This window comes from Gastrolobium bilobum, unplaced genomic scaffold (genome assembly GCF_033153095.1).
Source record: "Gastrolobium bilobum isolate Gb01-03AN ecotype WA unplaced genomic scaffold, APGP_CSIRO_Gbil_v1 utg9383, whole genome shotgun sequence".
Taxonomy (NCBI): Eukaryota; Viridiplantae; Streptophyta; class Magnoliopsida; order Fabales; family Fabaceae; genus Gastrolobium; species Gastrolobium bilobum.
This window is the reverse complement of record NW_026899939.1, coordinates 23269-37727: the sequence shown is the minus strand read 5'-3', so window position 1 is coordinate 37727 and position 14459 is coordinate 23269. Positions and strand designations below refer to the sequence as shown.

The 14459-nt window shown below is 30.8% G+C and overlaps 2 protein-coding genes across 2 annotated transcripts; one reads left to right on the top strand and one right to left on the bottom strand.

Moving 5' to 3' along the window:
• The first annotated feature begins 1502 nt into the window (after nucleotides 1-1502).
• Nucleotides 1503-5447, top strand: LOC133294298 (protein DETOXIFICATION 21-like). Its single transcript, XM_061492953.1, has 8 exons — nucleotides 1503-1724; nucleotides 2628-3169; nucleotides 3846-3932; nucleotides 4063-4119; nucleotides 4428-4666; nucleotides 4957-5075; nucleotides 5166-5252; nucleotides 5361-5447. The coding sequence occupies exons 1-8, from the start codon at nucleotides 1512-1514 to the stop codon at nucleotides 5445-5447; spliced, it is 1431 nt and encodes a 476-aa protein (XP_061348937.1). The 5' UTR covers nucleotides 1503-1511.
• Nucleotides 5448-9851: 4404 nt separating this feature from the next.
• LOC133294293 (protein DETOXIFICATION 23-like) lies at nucleotides 9852-12662 on the bottom strand. Its single transcript, XM_061492948.1, has 7 exons — nucleotides 12127-12662; nucleotides 11840-11926; nucleotides 11656-11712; nucleotides 11251-11489; nucleotides 10207-10323; nucleotides 10031-10119; nucleotides 9852-9938 (listed from the first exon to the last, which is right to left on the bottom strand). Exons 1-7 carry the CDS (start codon nucleotides 12660-12662, stop codon nucleotides 9852-9854), a joined length of 1212 nt encoding a protein of 403 aa, XP_061348932.1.
• Between the last annotated feature and the right edge of the window lie 1797 nt (nucleotides 12663-14459).

The window sequence follows — 14459 nt, the reverse complement described above, 5'->3', positions numbered from 1 at the left end:
CCTTCTAAAAATAATATTGTGAAAAATCAAATACATACTCTCACTCCAGTGGCGTAGCCATCCTTATGCCAGCAGGTGCCTTGGCACCTGCTTGGTTTTAAATTTTTTTATTTGTTATATATAAATATATAATTAATTATAATTAACTAAGATTAAATTGGTAATTTGGCACCACCTAAATAAATATAATTATATTTATGTTTTTCAATCAGAAAAATAAAACCCAATACCCTAACCCTTTTATCTGACCCATCAATTAAAATCACTTTCAAAGCCCTAATTTGTTATTTACAATTGCAATAATGTTCAGTACTTAAAATAATTCATAATGAAGGCTCAAATTACTTTCAAAGAAGAGATGCTACTTACTTAAAATAATTCGTAATGAAGGCTCAAATTAATCTAAAAAAAGAAATGCTACTGCAGCTTATAAGATGATCATTTCCTTTAAATTTATCTTTAATTTATTTTTGATGAATGAGATAATAAGCATCACTGAAATTCTTTGTCAAGCATAACAACAAAAATCTCAAGATATTTTGAATGATATACAATTTGTTTCAAGTACAAAGTAATTTATTCAAGAATTACGAGATTCTATCCTTGAAGATTTTGTCAGTTTAAAAAAGTGTCGTTTACAATTTTAGATATGCATGTTTCTATTATATTTTAAATTATTTATTAAATGTTATTATGCATATATTTATTATATTTTTGTGTTTTCATATCCTTAGGACAATGCTTGGTCCATTACTTATTGGGATAGTTTATTCTACTTATCGTTTTCCTGCCTACCTTTACTTACCACTCTTCAATATCATTGGATCAGAATCTCAATTACATTTATTATTTTTCTCTCCTATTAAGATTCTGATCTAACGATGTTGGAGAGTGGTAGGAAAAGGTAGACAAAAAAAATGATAGATAGAATAATCTATCCCTTACTTATTATGATGTGGGAGGAAAGTGAAATTCTTATGTTTGAAATGCTTTTCGAAAAGGTTAGTGCATTTTTATATGTTTGCTTTGATATATAATCATTGATAATTGTTCATTTGAATTTTCAATGTTACGTGACATTATTTAATACATAATTTAGATAACTATGTTAGAGTTTATAGTAAATTTTTTTCCTGATTAATTTGTGTAATTATAATAAATATTTTGATAATTTAATATGTCAAAAAATTTTAACACTACCTCAACTCGGGGTGTGGCTCCGCCACTGCTCTTTACAATCCAACTGAACACACACACACATTAGGAAAATGCACATAATCAGGGTGGTTGAGACAATTGGGAGATCATAATCTATTCATGAATGTCTAACGCTTCCATAAATGTCTCATTATACTCCTATTTAAACTCTTGCTTCCTTATTATTCTCAACTTACTAAACATTTTGAAAATCGAAACAATGACATCCCTTATCATTAATTAATTATCCTAAACTCTAAGAACTCTATGTGGTCCAACCCTTTCCATGAAGTATGAGCGACCCTCAGGAAGAAATGTCAGAAGGAGAGGAATTATCATTAATGAAGAGAGCATGGAAAGAGAGCAAGCTAATGTGGATAGTGGCAGGACCAGCCATATTCACTAGATTTTCAACCTTTGGAATCAATGTCATCAGCCAAGCATTCATTGGTCATATTGGCTCAAAGCAACTCGCTGCCTTTGCTCTTGTATACACTGTTCTCATTAGGTTCGCTAATGGCATTCTGGTAAATTTTCCCGCCTCTCACTTTTTGCCAGTTTTTTTTTTTATTTAATTATGGATTTCAACGTCTTTTACGTATAATGAGATGTACTTGAGAAATTCTTTTCATCTGGTGCACATCATTTAGCAATTACCATAAACTTGAAACAAATAAAAAATTATTATGGAGATATACTTTTACTATAAAAAAAACTCATTATCCATACACTATCTAATCACTATTGAATCAGTATTTTTTTTTTCTTCAAAAACTTTTCAGCATTCTTTCTCTCTGATCCGATGGTGATTAGATAGATAGTGGATTGGTAGTGAGTTTTTTTTGTAGTAAAAATATCCCCTTAAAAAATTATAAGAGTAACCGGATATGAATTGTACAAATAGAATGAATGCATGTGGATTTTACTATTTTCAACATATGAGTTGTAGTGAATCAAACTCGAGAAAAATGCATGGACCTACAATAAAGCCATTAGTTTTCTAGCTCTTTCCTTACATAGCTTTTTTAATGTATGCATTCAATATTCCAACCTCCTACTCTATTTTTATTTTTAAGCATTTATATTAAAGATTTTCTTTACAATGTCTTTCTCAATCAAATAGAGTCTTACAAATATAATAGTAGTTTTAATAAATAGCAAAGTTGGGGTTGCAAGAGAGACATATGGTTAACATTTTTAAGGAGGGACTAAAAAAGGACAATGTTATATGAACTAGTGAACATCTGCTATCAAACCAAATGATATGTGATTTTTACTTTCTAGGTTGTTTAGGAAGCTGGTGTTTTTCATGTACTTCACCTATGTATGTCAGAAAAAGCATTTGTTCACTTAATACACATATTGAATTATTCGCAATATAATGCTTTCATATAATAACCCAAAATCTGGTTATAAATTGAACCCTGGAGTTAGGAATGGCTAGTGCATTGGCAACACTTTGTGGACAAGGATACGGTGCAAGAGAATATAGCATGATGGGAGTGTATCTTCAAAGATCATGGATAGTTTTATTCGTAGCTGCAATCCTTCTTCTTCCAGTGTTCTTCTTCACAAGCCCAATTTTTAAGATCTTAGGACAAGAAGAAAGCATAACAAGAGTGGCAGGAACAATTTCTCTCTGGTCAATTCCTATCATGTTTGCTTTTATTGTCTCATTCACTTGCCAGACATTCTTACAATCTCAAAGCAAGAACATTGTTATTTCATTCTTGGCAGCTTTCTCAATAATTATTCATGTACTCTTCTCCTGGCTTTTGACTATGAAATTCAAACTTGGGATTACTGGTGCAATGACATCAACAATTTTGGCATACTGGATTCCCAACATTGGTCAACTTATATTTATTACATGTGGTTGGTGCTCTGAAACTTGGAAAGGTTTCTCATTTTTAGCATTCAAAGATCTCTGGCCTTTTTTCAAGCTTTCCCTTTCATCTGGTGCCATGTTGTGGTGAGATTCATGAATGTATAATATAAAATGAAATATATTGTAAATAACCTTGAGATACACCACTCCAAAAGCTAGGTCAAAGGGTGGGAGTGCCCAAGGCCTTATAAACTCCATATTAGTTGCACATACAACCAATGTGGGACTATATATCTCAACACGTCCCCTCACACGAGAGCCCATTGGGCTTGAAGAGTGGATGATGCAACAGGCCCAGCCTACCTGTGCTAAGAAATTCCACAAGAGAAAGTTGGGGGCGGCGAGGCTCTGATACCATGTAAAGAACTTTGGGACTTGGGCACTCCCACCCTTTGAGCTAGCTTTTGGGGTGGTGTATCCCAAGGTTCTTTACATATATATATATATATATATGGCAAAATGATTTCTGCAGCTGCTGTACCTACAGCAAGCAAGGATACACGTCCGAATCCTAGGATACGGCAACGGATCCTGAGTTTTTTTTTTTTTTTTTTTAAAAGTCGTTGGACCCACTTTTCTGTGTCAGTTGTAGATAACACTATCTACGGCTGCTGCAGAAATGTTAAGCCCTATATATATATATATATATATATATATATATATATAAAGCACGATTGATATTCTGTTATTTAGATTAAAACACGAATGTGCTTAAAAGAATCTAGGCCCTACTAACTTAAAGATATGGTAAAATTTGCAGCCTCGAGCTCTGGTACAACACAATATTGATTCTTTTGACAGGAAACATGAAAAATGCTGAAGTTGAAGTTGATGCCCTGTCTATATGGTAACTCTTCCGCATTGTAACTTTCTTTTTTTCTCTGTCTATTGTTTTATATTGTTGGTGACATTGACTTTATGTATTGATAGAATTTAAATATATTTGCCAGCTAAATATTAAAATTTATTAATTACAGCCTCAACATCAATGGATGGGAAATGATGATAGCTTTTGGCTTCATGGCTGCAGCCAGGTGATTTTCATGCTGTCATTATATATATTTTTCATCATCTATGAAATTATGAACCACTCATATCCATTGACGTCTCATTATATATATATATATATATATATATATATATATATATATATATATATAGTCCATGTAAAATTTCATTATTCAATAGACTTGAACACTTGAGTTTTGTGGTCATCAGATAGAATCCAGGGCTTAAGGCTTAATAAAGAAAATGGTTTCTGTAGAATTAAACAACCACCCATTTTCACCTCGTGTTTGTTTATGGTGGAAAATTTATTAACTATATATATCTTAAATTGCAGTGTTCGAGTGTCCAATGAGCTTGGAAGAGGGAGCTCAAGAGCTGCAAAGTTCTCAATTGTTGTGACGGTGCTTACATCATTTACCATCGGGTTCCTTCTGTTTCTATTTTTCTTATTTTTTAGGGAAAGGCTTGCTTACATTTTCACCTCAAATAAAGATGTGGCCACTGCAGTTAGGGGTTTGTCACCTTTGTTGGCAGTCTCTATACTACTAAACAGTGTTCAACCTGTACTCTCAGGTATTCTTTGCTGCATTTGATCTGTGTTGGTTTAATGAATTGGTAAAAAATTTAAATTTGTGGCATGAAATTTGTAAAGAGAGAGAAAAATGTATATTGTCATTTTCCTATAATGTGACAGGTTATATTTATAAATTTTTTGTTTACAAATTTATCTATGTATTTCTAAAAGTACATTCCTCTATTTTTTTATTCCCAGTAGTACATAGGCAAGTTTGTAAGAGTTTATATATATGTATATATATGTGTGAAAGAATATGAAAGACAAGGAAATTATGTGATTTCAACAGGAGTGGCTGTTGGAGCAGGGTGGCAAAGCATTGTCGCATATGTGAACATTGGCTGTTATTACATCATTGGTATTCCTGTAGGAGTTGTGCTTGGTAAAGTTTTTCATTGGAATGTCAAGGTAGGCTTTTAAATAGTCTCTTTATGTTTTAAATTGCATTTCATCTTTATGCTGCTTTATCTATTGAACAAACTTTTTCTACTTCTGTAGGGAATCTGGATTGGAATGTTGTTTGGAACGCTGATTCAAACTATAGTGCTAATTGTAATCACCTACAAAACTGATTGGGACAAGCAGGTATTTGACTTATTTACCCTTCTTTGAATTGCTTGTAAATACTACATTCCATTGGAGTACATTAAAATTTATATTTAACAATTAACATGATGGAGTCATTCTGTGCAGGTCACCATAGCTCGTAAACGGGTTAACAGGTGGTCCAAGGTGGACCGCACTGATCAAGAAACAGAAACAAATACATCAGTTAATTAGTTTCAGTGTCATCATTCTTATCCCATGCTGTTATATATAGAGCAAAGAAGTTGATTTTTGAGAAAATTTAATATAAAATCATTTATGTAATATGGGATTAATGTTTATCATGTTATAGGAGATAATTTTATCTCCTATACACATAGAAAAATGTGTGAGAATCATGTGGAGTCGTGTGAAAAGAAGATAGAAAAATAAAAAAAATGTGGATCCCACACACTTTTATGTATGTGTATGAGATAAAATTTATCTCTTATAACATAAAAAATATTAATCTCTAACTTAACTGGTTTGGTTGAATTGACTCTTTTTACACGATCAGAGCCTCTCTAACGGAAATCCATCCTCTCATGGAGTCATGTTAAATAAAACATGACATGGTTACATAGAGAAATCACAAACATATAAATATAAATCAACGGTGATTATTTTATAACTACCTATTTGAATATATATTTTTTCACTCTTCCATTGTCATCATTGATCTGAGAGCATTTTTGATACCACTGTCGCACTGAGTGTTTAGGATTCAGTGCGACGGCCATATTTGCACTATGTATTTTGGGAATACATAGTATAAATATTAAAGTTACTTTTTCTCTCTCTCCACGTAAATCGTCAATTTCTGAGGGGAGAAAAAAAGTAACTTTAATATTTACATTATATATTTCTAGGAATACATAATGCAAATATGACCGTCACACTAAACACTATTGCGACGATAGTATATTAAATTTCTTTCACTGATCCATTTTTATATAATTATGATTCCTTCACATGATCCTATCATATTTTATTTAACATGAGAAGATACACTTCCTTCCTTATGTAACCAATTAATCATGACTTCAATATAGTTGATAGATAAGAATTAATTATATGTCATTTACTAATCATAAATCTTAATTAAAATAAGTGAACATATTTCTTATAGCTTCACTTGAGTTTTCAAATAGTTCCCATTTCTTTGTCGTTGTTAATTGAAATGTTTTAAAGACTTGGGTATAAAATTTTATAAGTAATGACATAATTATAAACTTTTAAACTATTTAATTTTTTTTGAAATATAGGGATACCAGTTAAACACTTTTAAACTATAGAACTAATGGGAACAGCTCAGAATATTGTTTGTCTAATGTCGCAGTTGAAAAAAGCATGTAAAAGATTGACGGAACTTAGTTCATGTGATCAACATGAAATGTTGTAAGGAAAGAACATTCTCAAATACACACACACAAAAAAAGAACATTCTCAAGTACTGTATTCTTAAATGGAATTATACTTGAGCATTCACCAAGAAGGAAGCAATCATGCATGGTCAAAAAGTTAATCAACAAGACCATTCGGATGATTGAAGTGCTCATGATTTGGGAACTCAAAAATTGGCTGTTAAAGAAGGATTGTTCTGTCAAAGTCAAAAGAGCAAATACAACAGCGGCTATTAATTATCGTCATTCGTCAGAGTCACAAATCTGGAGACCATGGGAGTAACGCATTACGGACTGTTTGAACCGCCATGCATTCGTGCACATTTTGATACTTTATAATATGTGTGTTTTGTCGCATTAGAATCTAGCTCGTATGAAATAGAGTTTAAAATCACATTTCACCAAATGAAATGGAGTTGGTGTAAAGAGAATGATTTCTGAAAAATAATTTTGTTGGTTTTTGTGCAGCGTTCAGATTAAAAGTTTATGTAAAGGAGTTAAAAGCTATATGCTCTTATTACAAAAAAAGAAGAAAAAAAAGCTATATGCTCTTCTAATGTACTTATTAGGAGGTAAAGTGAACAATTTAGTAGCATTTAATATCTTAGGAGGCGTTTGGTATGCGGGATTTTGAGAGATTCCCGGAAAACTGAATTTTTTTAAATTTTAAATTTTCAGATATTATCGTAAATTGAATGCAAAAATCATATTTTTGAAAATCGAAATTCTCGGACAAATAAAAATTTCTCCTGTACCAAACGCCCCGTTAGTTTATTTGATTAAGTGGGACGCTGAATCACTTAAATTTCAATTTCCTATATGAAAAATATTCACTCTGGATTGGTCTCTTCGAAGAGAGGGTAGCTGAATAAAGCTGACAAAGCAGGCCTATATCAACTCAGGTAAATAATAAGTTAATAAAATTTAAATTATGTTACCATAATTAATTTAATTTATATGTATCTCAATTAATTTTTAATTTATTTTATCTTAAAATTTTTACTTTATTTTATCTTATCAGCAGTTATATTTTAAATTAATTATCTTATCAATATTAGGTGTTTTATTTCAAATGAAAATTGACTAACCCAGTATTATTATTTTCCTTCTGGAGGTCTTATACAACATAGGATGGGGTTATATTTAATTTCGACTAGTACATTATTAGTTGAATCTAGCTTACACGAGGAATATTGACTAATCCGATTCTAGCTTATACAAGTTTTTAAGTCTTATATACTGATTTTCATTTATTATTATTATTAGAAATTACAAGAATTTAAAATTTAAATAATATATTTAATTAACTAATTAGGTTAATATGCAATAAATCACCTTCAATTATAGAAAAATTTAAGGAAAATCCCTTGAGAATCACGATTAATAACTCGACTCATTTGACTCATTAAAACATACATACTTACTCCCTACAAGGGTTTTCCATATACATGCATATTGTTATGGAATATTATCCATATCTCAACTTTTTTGCCAATCAAATGAAATTGGAAAAAAACAATCCAGTTCTAGGAACTAATTGATTTATTAATTCAGTTATTGATTTATAACCAGTTTGATTTAATTCGGAATCAGTTCTGAATTGGTTTTAAATCAGTTCATAATTAATTTTTAAAATCAATTCTAAATCCAAATAAAAATTATAAAAAGATTGAAGGAAAAAAAAAATTAAAAAAATATAAATGATAATGAAAATTAAAAATAAATAAAATATAAAAATAAAAATAAAAATTAAAAAAATAAAAATAAAAAATAAAAAATACATAAGAAAAAAAAAGAAAAAAGAAATAAAAATAAGACAATAAATATGAGAATGGAAATAGAGAGGGGAAAAGAAAAATAAATGAAAAGAAGAGAAAAAATTTAATTTGGTTCATGAATTAATTTTCAGTTCAAGAACTAGTTTCTAAAAACAGTTCATTTCACGAACTGATTTTTAAAATTTAGTTTTTTTAGTGTAGTGTCTTTTCTGGTTCTTTTGCTCCTCTAAAATTCATTTTTGAACTAATTCTAAACACAAATTAAATGTAAAAAAACATTGAGAAAATAATTAAAAATATAAATAATACCATAAATTTGAAAAAAAAAAGCAATAAACAATTAAAAAATAAAATAAAGTAAAAGTAAGAGAGAGAAAAAAAATAAGAGAAAAAAAGAAGAAGAGAAACATGAAAATAAAAAACTAAAGAAATAAAGCAATAAAAATAAAGATAAATAAAAAAAATAAGAAAAACAATACGGTTCATGGTTTTTTAAATCAGATTGGTTCATAAATAAATTCACTTTACGAATTGGTTTTTAAAAACTAATTTTTTTTAAGTACAGTTCGGTCTAATTCACAGTTCAATTTAGTTTTTTGGTTTTTTTTTTTTTGCAGACTTTCTAAAAAAAGTTATACTTATAATTTTTTTTAGTTATTTTATATATTATTAGATGAAAATTAAATCAATGGTCGTGATAAAGCTATTGGTCACGAGATGCTGAGTGCAATAGCTTTATGGGTAAAGTATGTGTCATTTTAAAAGAGGTAAAATTGTGTCATTTTAAGAGAGAGAAAGAGATAAATAAAGAAAGAGAGAGAATTGACAAAAAAATAAAGATGTGAGTCTCACCTCTTTGTGAGAGTGAAAGAATATAAGTTGTGTCATTTAAAAGGAAAAACATTTTTTCCTACCTTTTATATTGAGCAGGAAACAGTTTCTGAGATTTTTTTATTTTGGGTGCAGAGAATATCTTTGATTTAGCGCCCAGCTGTCAGTTCTGTATATTATTAACAACGTCCTACCTTTTTTTTTTTTTGAGTTTAATATATTTTATATTGTAGAAAATGATTTTATTTATCACACATACATAAATTTGTATGAGTTTTTTTTATCTTTTCTCTTTACATAATCTCATACAAATCTCACATACTCTTACATTTATGTAAGAAATAATTTTATTTCTTGCAATATAAGAAATATTAAATCCTTCTTTTATTGCCCACCGGTTGATACAACATGAATGAAACTTATTTATACCTTCGGCAGTGAAAAAAGAAAACATGAAGACATGAAGTACAATACTATAATTTGAAGATATATGATTAATATATAGAGCCATCAATCAACCTCTTGGCTTGGCTGGATAACACCAGCAAAACAAATGGACCCAATCACCCAATAAATAAGAAGGGGCCTTAAACTAATTTACCTGGTGCAATTGTTTCATGACGACCAGTGTCCACCTCAGACCAAATGTTTATCCGATTACGAGCTATAGTTACCTGCACAGTCACATAATGATTTCATCAAGTTTTATATATAATTATAATTTGCTGTAAAGTGAATCTAGTAATTATTAGACCATTAATCCTACCTGCTCGTCCCAATTAGTTTTGTAGGTGATTATTATTAGCACTATAGTTTGAATAAGTATTCCAATCAACATTCCGATCCAGATGCCCTACAGAAAAACAAACAAGTTTGTCCAATGCACGAAACAGAATCAGTTTCAATTTGAACATGAGATAAGAGTGCTTTAAAAGCATAACTTGACTTGCCAATTGATAACGTTACCAAGTACAACACCTACAGGAATACCAATGACGTAATAACACCCAATGTTCACATATGCTACAATGCTTTGCCAGCCTGCTCCGATTGCTACTCCTGGTGAAATCATACAATTTCATGTGTTCCATACTCTTTCAGAACATATATATATATATATATATATATATATGGGGAGGGATCATTTGACTCCAGAGTAAGATTTAAAAGTCTTACTCCTCATCTCAGCCCTTGATTTCCGTTCATCCAATAGTTATCATTTAATTGAAATTAATAATTAATTAATTGTTATAACTTATTAAATGATAACCGTTGGATGAACAGAAATCAAGGGCTGAGATGAAGAGTAAGACTTTTAAATCTTACTCTGGAGTCAAATGATCTCTCCCCTATATATATATATATATATATATATATATATATATATATATATATATGGGCAGGTTATATTTATAAATTTTTTTTTTACAAATTACACTAAGTACGACCGGTCATACTTTAATCATACAGTGTACGACCGGTCGTACTTAGTGTAATTTGCAAAAAAAGTTTGTAAACTGATCCTATCCCATATATATATTTGGGTCAGGATCATTTTACACCCGTCTAAGTTACACTTTTAATCTTGTCCGTTAATTCCACTTTTATCTAAATGCTCAAAATTTTTAGTTATGTGAGTCATTGGTACAAGTAAATCAATCATCAAGATTGAGTGTAAGACTTCTAACTCTTACACCAGTATATCCTGTCCCTGTATATATATATTCAATGTTCCAGTCACATGCTTTTCAGATACAGCTCCATATTGTAAAAAATATGTGTCAGTTGGAGATAACTTCTCTCCACCAACACGAGATTAACAGAATCCTTTGTTTTTTGTCCATTTCCTTCATTTTTGGGTATAACGGTTGTAAGTATACATCATTTATGGATTGATTTGCTTTTTTCATGCAAAAACAATCAGGATTCAAATCTTAAACAAATTCGTTAAACCAACACAAAGAGAAGAAATGTTGTAAAGAATACCTGAGAGAACAGGTTGAACACTGTTTAGTAGTATAGAGACTGCCAACAAAGGTGACAAATCTCCAACAGCAACGGCCACGTCTTCATTTGAGGTAAATACATAAGCAAGTCTTTCCCTAAAAAATAAGAAAAACAAAAACAGAATGAAGCCAATGGTGAATGATGTAAGCACTGTCACTGCAATAGAGAACTTTACAGCTTTGGAGCTTCCTTTTCCAAGCTCATTTGCCACTCGAACAATGCACATTATGAAAGGTAAAGTTAATATTCCTTGGTAAATGAACAACACATGAAAAATTTCTTAAATTGATATATATGTGCTGTGTGTGATTTAAAACTGTTATTTTGCATATGATGAAAAAAAAATGACTATAACAACAATAGAAATTAAAAGAATGCCATTACCTAGCAGCAGCCATGAAACCAAATGATATCATCATTTCCCATCCATTGATGTTGAGATTGTAAAAAGAATGAAATTTGATCTTAAGCAGGGCATCATAAAATTCTACTATACACCAGGCGAATCCAACAAACAATATAAAGTCGAGACACAATATATAAATTCTAAAACTGAAAGTGACAATACCATATAGATAGAGCATCAATTTGAACCTCCGCATTTTTCATGTTGCCAGTTAAAAGAACCAATATTGTGTTGTACCAGAACTCAAGGCTGTAAGTAAAACATACATTTTTGTTAAGAAGGCATACATCTGTTTATGAACATTTTTTGTTTGAGATAAATAACAGAACAGAAACCTAGATAATCAAAACTTTTTCTTTTAAACCAATCAAGAGAAAATCCAAATTTATTTAGCAATTATAGCATTTCTTAAAAACTCAACCCACTAGTTGATTGAGAAGAAAGCTCACCACAACATGACACCAGATGAAAGGGAAAGCCTGACAACAGGCCAAAGATCTTTGAACGCTAAAAATGAGAAACCTTTCCATGTTTCAGGGCACCAACCACGTGTAATAAATATAATTTGACCAATGTTGGGAATCCAGTATGCCAAAATTGTTGATGTCATTACACCAGCAATCCCAAGCTTGAATTTCATTGTCAAAAGCCAGGAGAAGAGAACATGAATAATTATTGAGAAAGCTGCCAAGAATGAAATAATGATGTTCTTGCTCTGAGATTGAAGGAAGTTTTGGCAAGTGAATGAGACAATAAAAGCAATTATGACTGGAATTGACCAAAGAGATATGTTTCCTGCAACTTGTGCTATGCTTTCTTCTTGGCCTAACATCGTCAAAATTGGGCTTGCGAAGATGAACACCGGAAGAAGGAGGAGTGCAGTTAAGAATAAAACTATCCATGATCTTTGAAGATACACTCCCATCTTGCCATATTCTTTTGCACCATAAGCTTGTCCACAAAGTGTTGCCAATGCACTTGACATTCCTAACTAGAGTTGTTTTAAAGACACAAATAATTTGGGTTATTATCATAGCATTATATCGTAATTACTTTTTCATTGAATAAATTGTATTTGTAGTCGTATGTATGTGAAGAAAGGTACACGCCACCACAAAGTAACAATTTTCAACATTGTGATAGCATATGTTCACAAGCCTCAACATTTTCATCTGTTTTGATCCCATTACAATTTTTTATGTGTTTGCTTTTCTTACAACACCAGATTGACTAAGGACTAAAATCACTAATATAACACATGAACTGTTAGTGTGGTATGAGAGCCACATATGTAATCTCAAAGGGTGTGATAATTAATATAGGGGTTCCTTAGACAATAATAATATGAACTAAGATTGAATAAGGGGTCTCATGTGTAGTGTATATCAATGGGGGTGGTGCTAGTGGCTACAATGGCTCTTCAAGTTAACACGGTAACAACTCATACAATAGAGATATCGTGTCCTTTCATAATGCTGACTGAAGAGATATTTACAGGTCTTATGAGGGAGAGGGAGAGGAAGAGGAAGAAGTCAACCGTTATGGAAAAAGCTAATATAGCCTGGCCTTGCAGAGGGCAAAGCACTTTCCGACTGCTATGTAGGGGGAGAGTGAGGTAGGAGTTTCAATGGATGTATTTTAGATGTTGAGGTGGCAATAAAGATGGGAGAGTCAACGTAAGAAATTTTGGTGTCTTACGTTGGGATGTCCAACATTAACACAAACGGAAGCAGTGATGTGGCAGAGATGATAGAGCTGAAGTGGCTTGGTATTGATACTAGATTATCCTTGTTGGGCCAGCTAATTAGGCTAGTCAGAACAACACTAATAGATACAAGTGAATCAAAAAATATATATACATATATATAGTGAGAAATTTTTTAATTTATTCATCAATGAAATAGAGCATGTGTCTCTATTTTTCGAGTCATTGTATAGAAAGAGAAAAAGTTTATTTTTTTTAAGACCTTATACTTTCACCGAATTTTTGGATAAGCCCATGTAATTTAGGTTTTTCACTGGTTCCTAAGTTTCTAAATTTTTTAAATAAGTTTCTTTTAGCTAAGGGTCCTTTAGAATCTTTTGATGGATGTTTACCATTCTGTGCTAGTCATTTTGTATCAAGTACTTTTTTTATAAAAGATTATATTTAATGATTACCGAATGGAAAATTTACATAAACTACAAAAAATTTATTTAAAATTACCGGACAAGTAATTTAACGGAGGCGTTTGGTACAGGAGAAAAAAAAAATTAGCCGGAAATCTCAATTTTCAAAAATATAATTTTTACATTCAGTTTATGATAATATCCATAAATTTAAAATTTAAAAAAATTCAGTTTTCCAGAATTCTTAAAGAAACCGGCATCCCAAACGCCTTAAAAAAAAAGCAAAGTAACACGAGTAATAGTAAGGCTGATGCAAATTTTATCACATGATTGGCTTTAAATTTTATCACTTGACGAACATGACAAGCCGAATTTAATAATACTGGTTTCACACATAGCACAATGGTAATGTATTGTACCGATTACAATTTTGGAAATCTATTACAATCTAATAAAATTATTGATAAGCGTAACTTCAATCTTAAAGTATTGGATGAGTTTAATTAATTATTTTATATCTCTCACGTAAAAGTCTTTCCATTGTTTTTGTCTGTCTTGTATTTTTTTTAATTTCACTTGAAAGTAGGGGTAGTGGAATCGAATTCATGACCTCCTGATCACTCAAGTAGTTCTTTTCATGATATCAGAGCTTCAGTGATCTTGGTGTCACGAG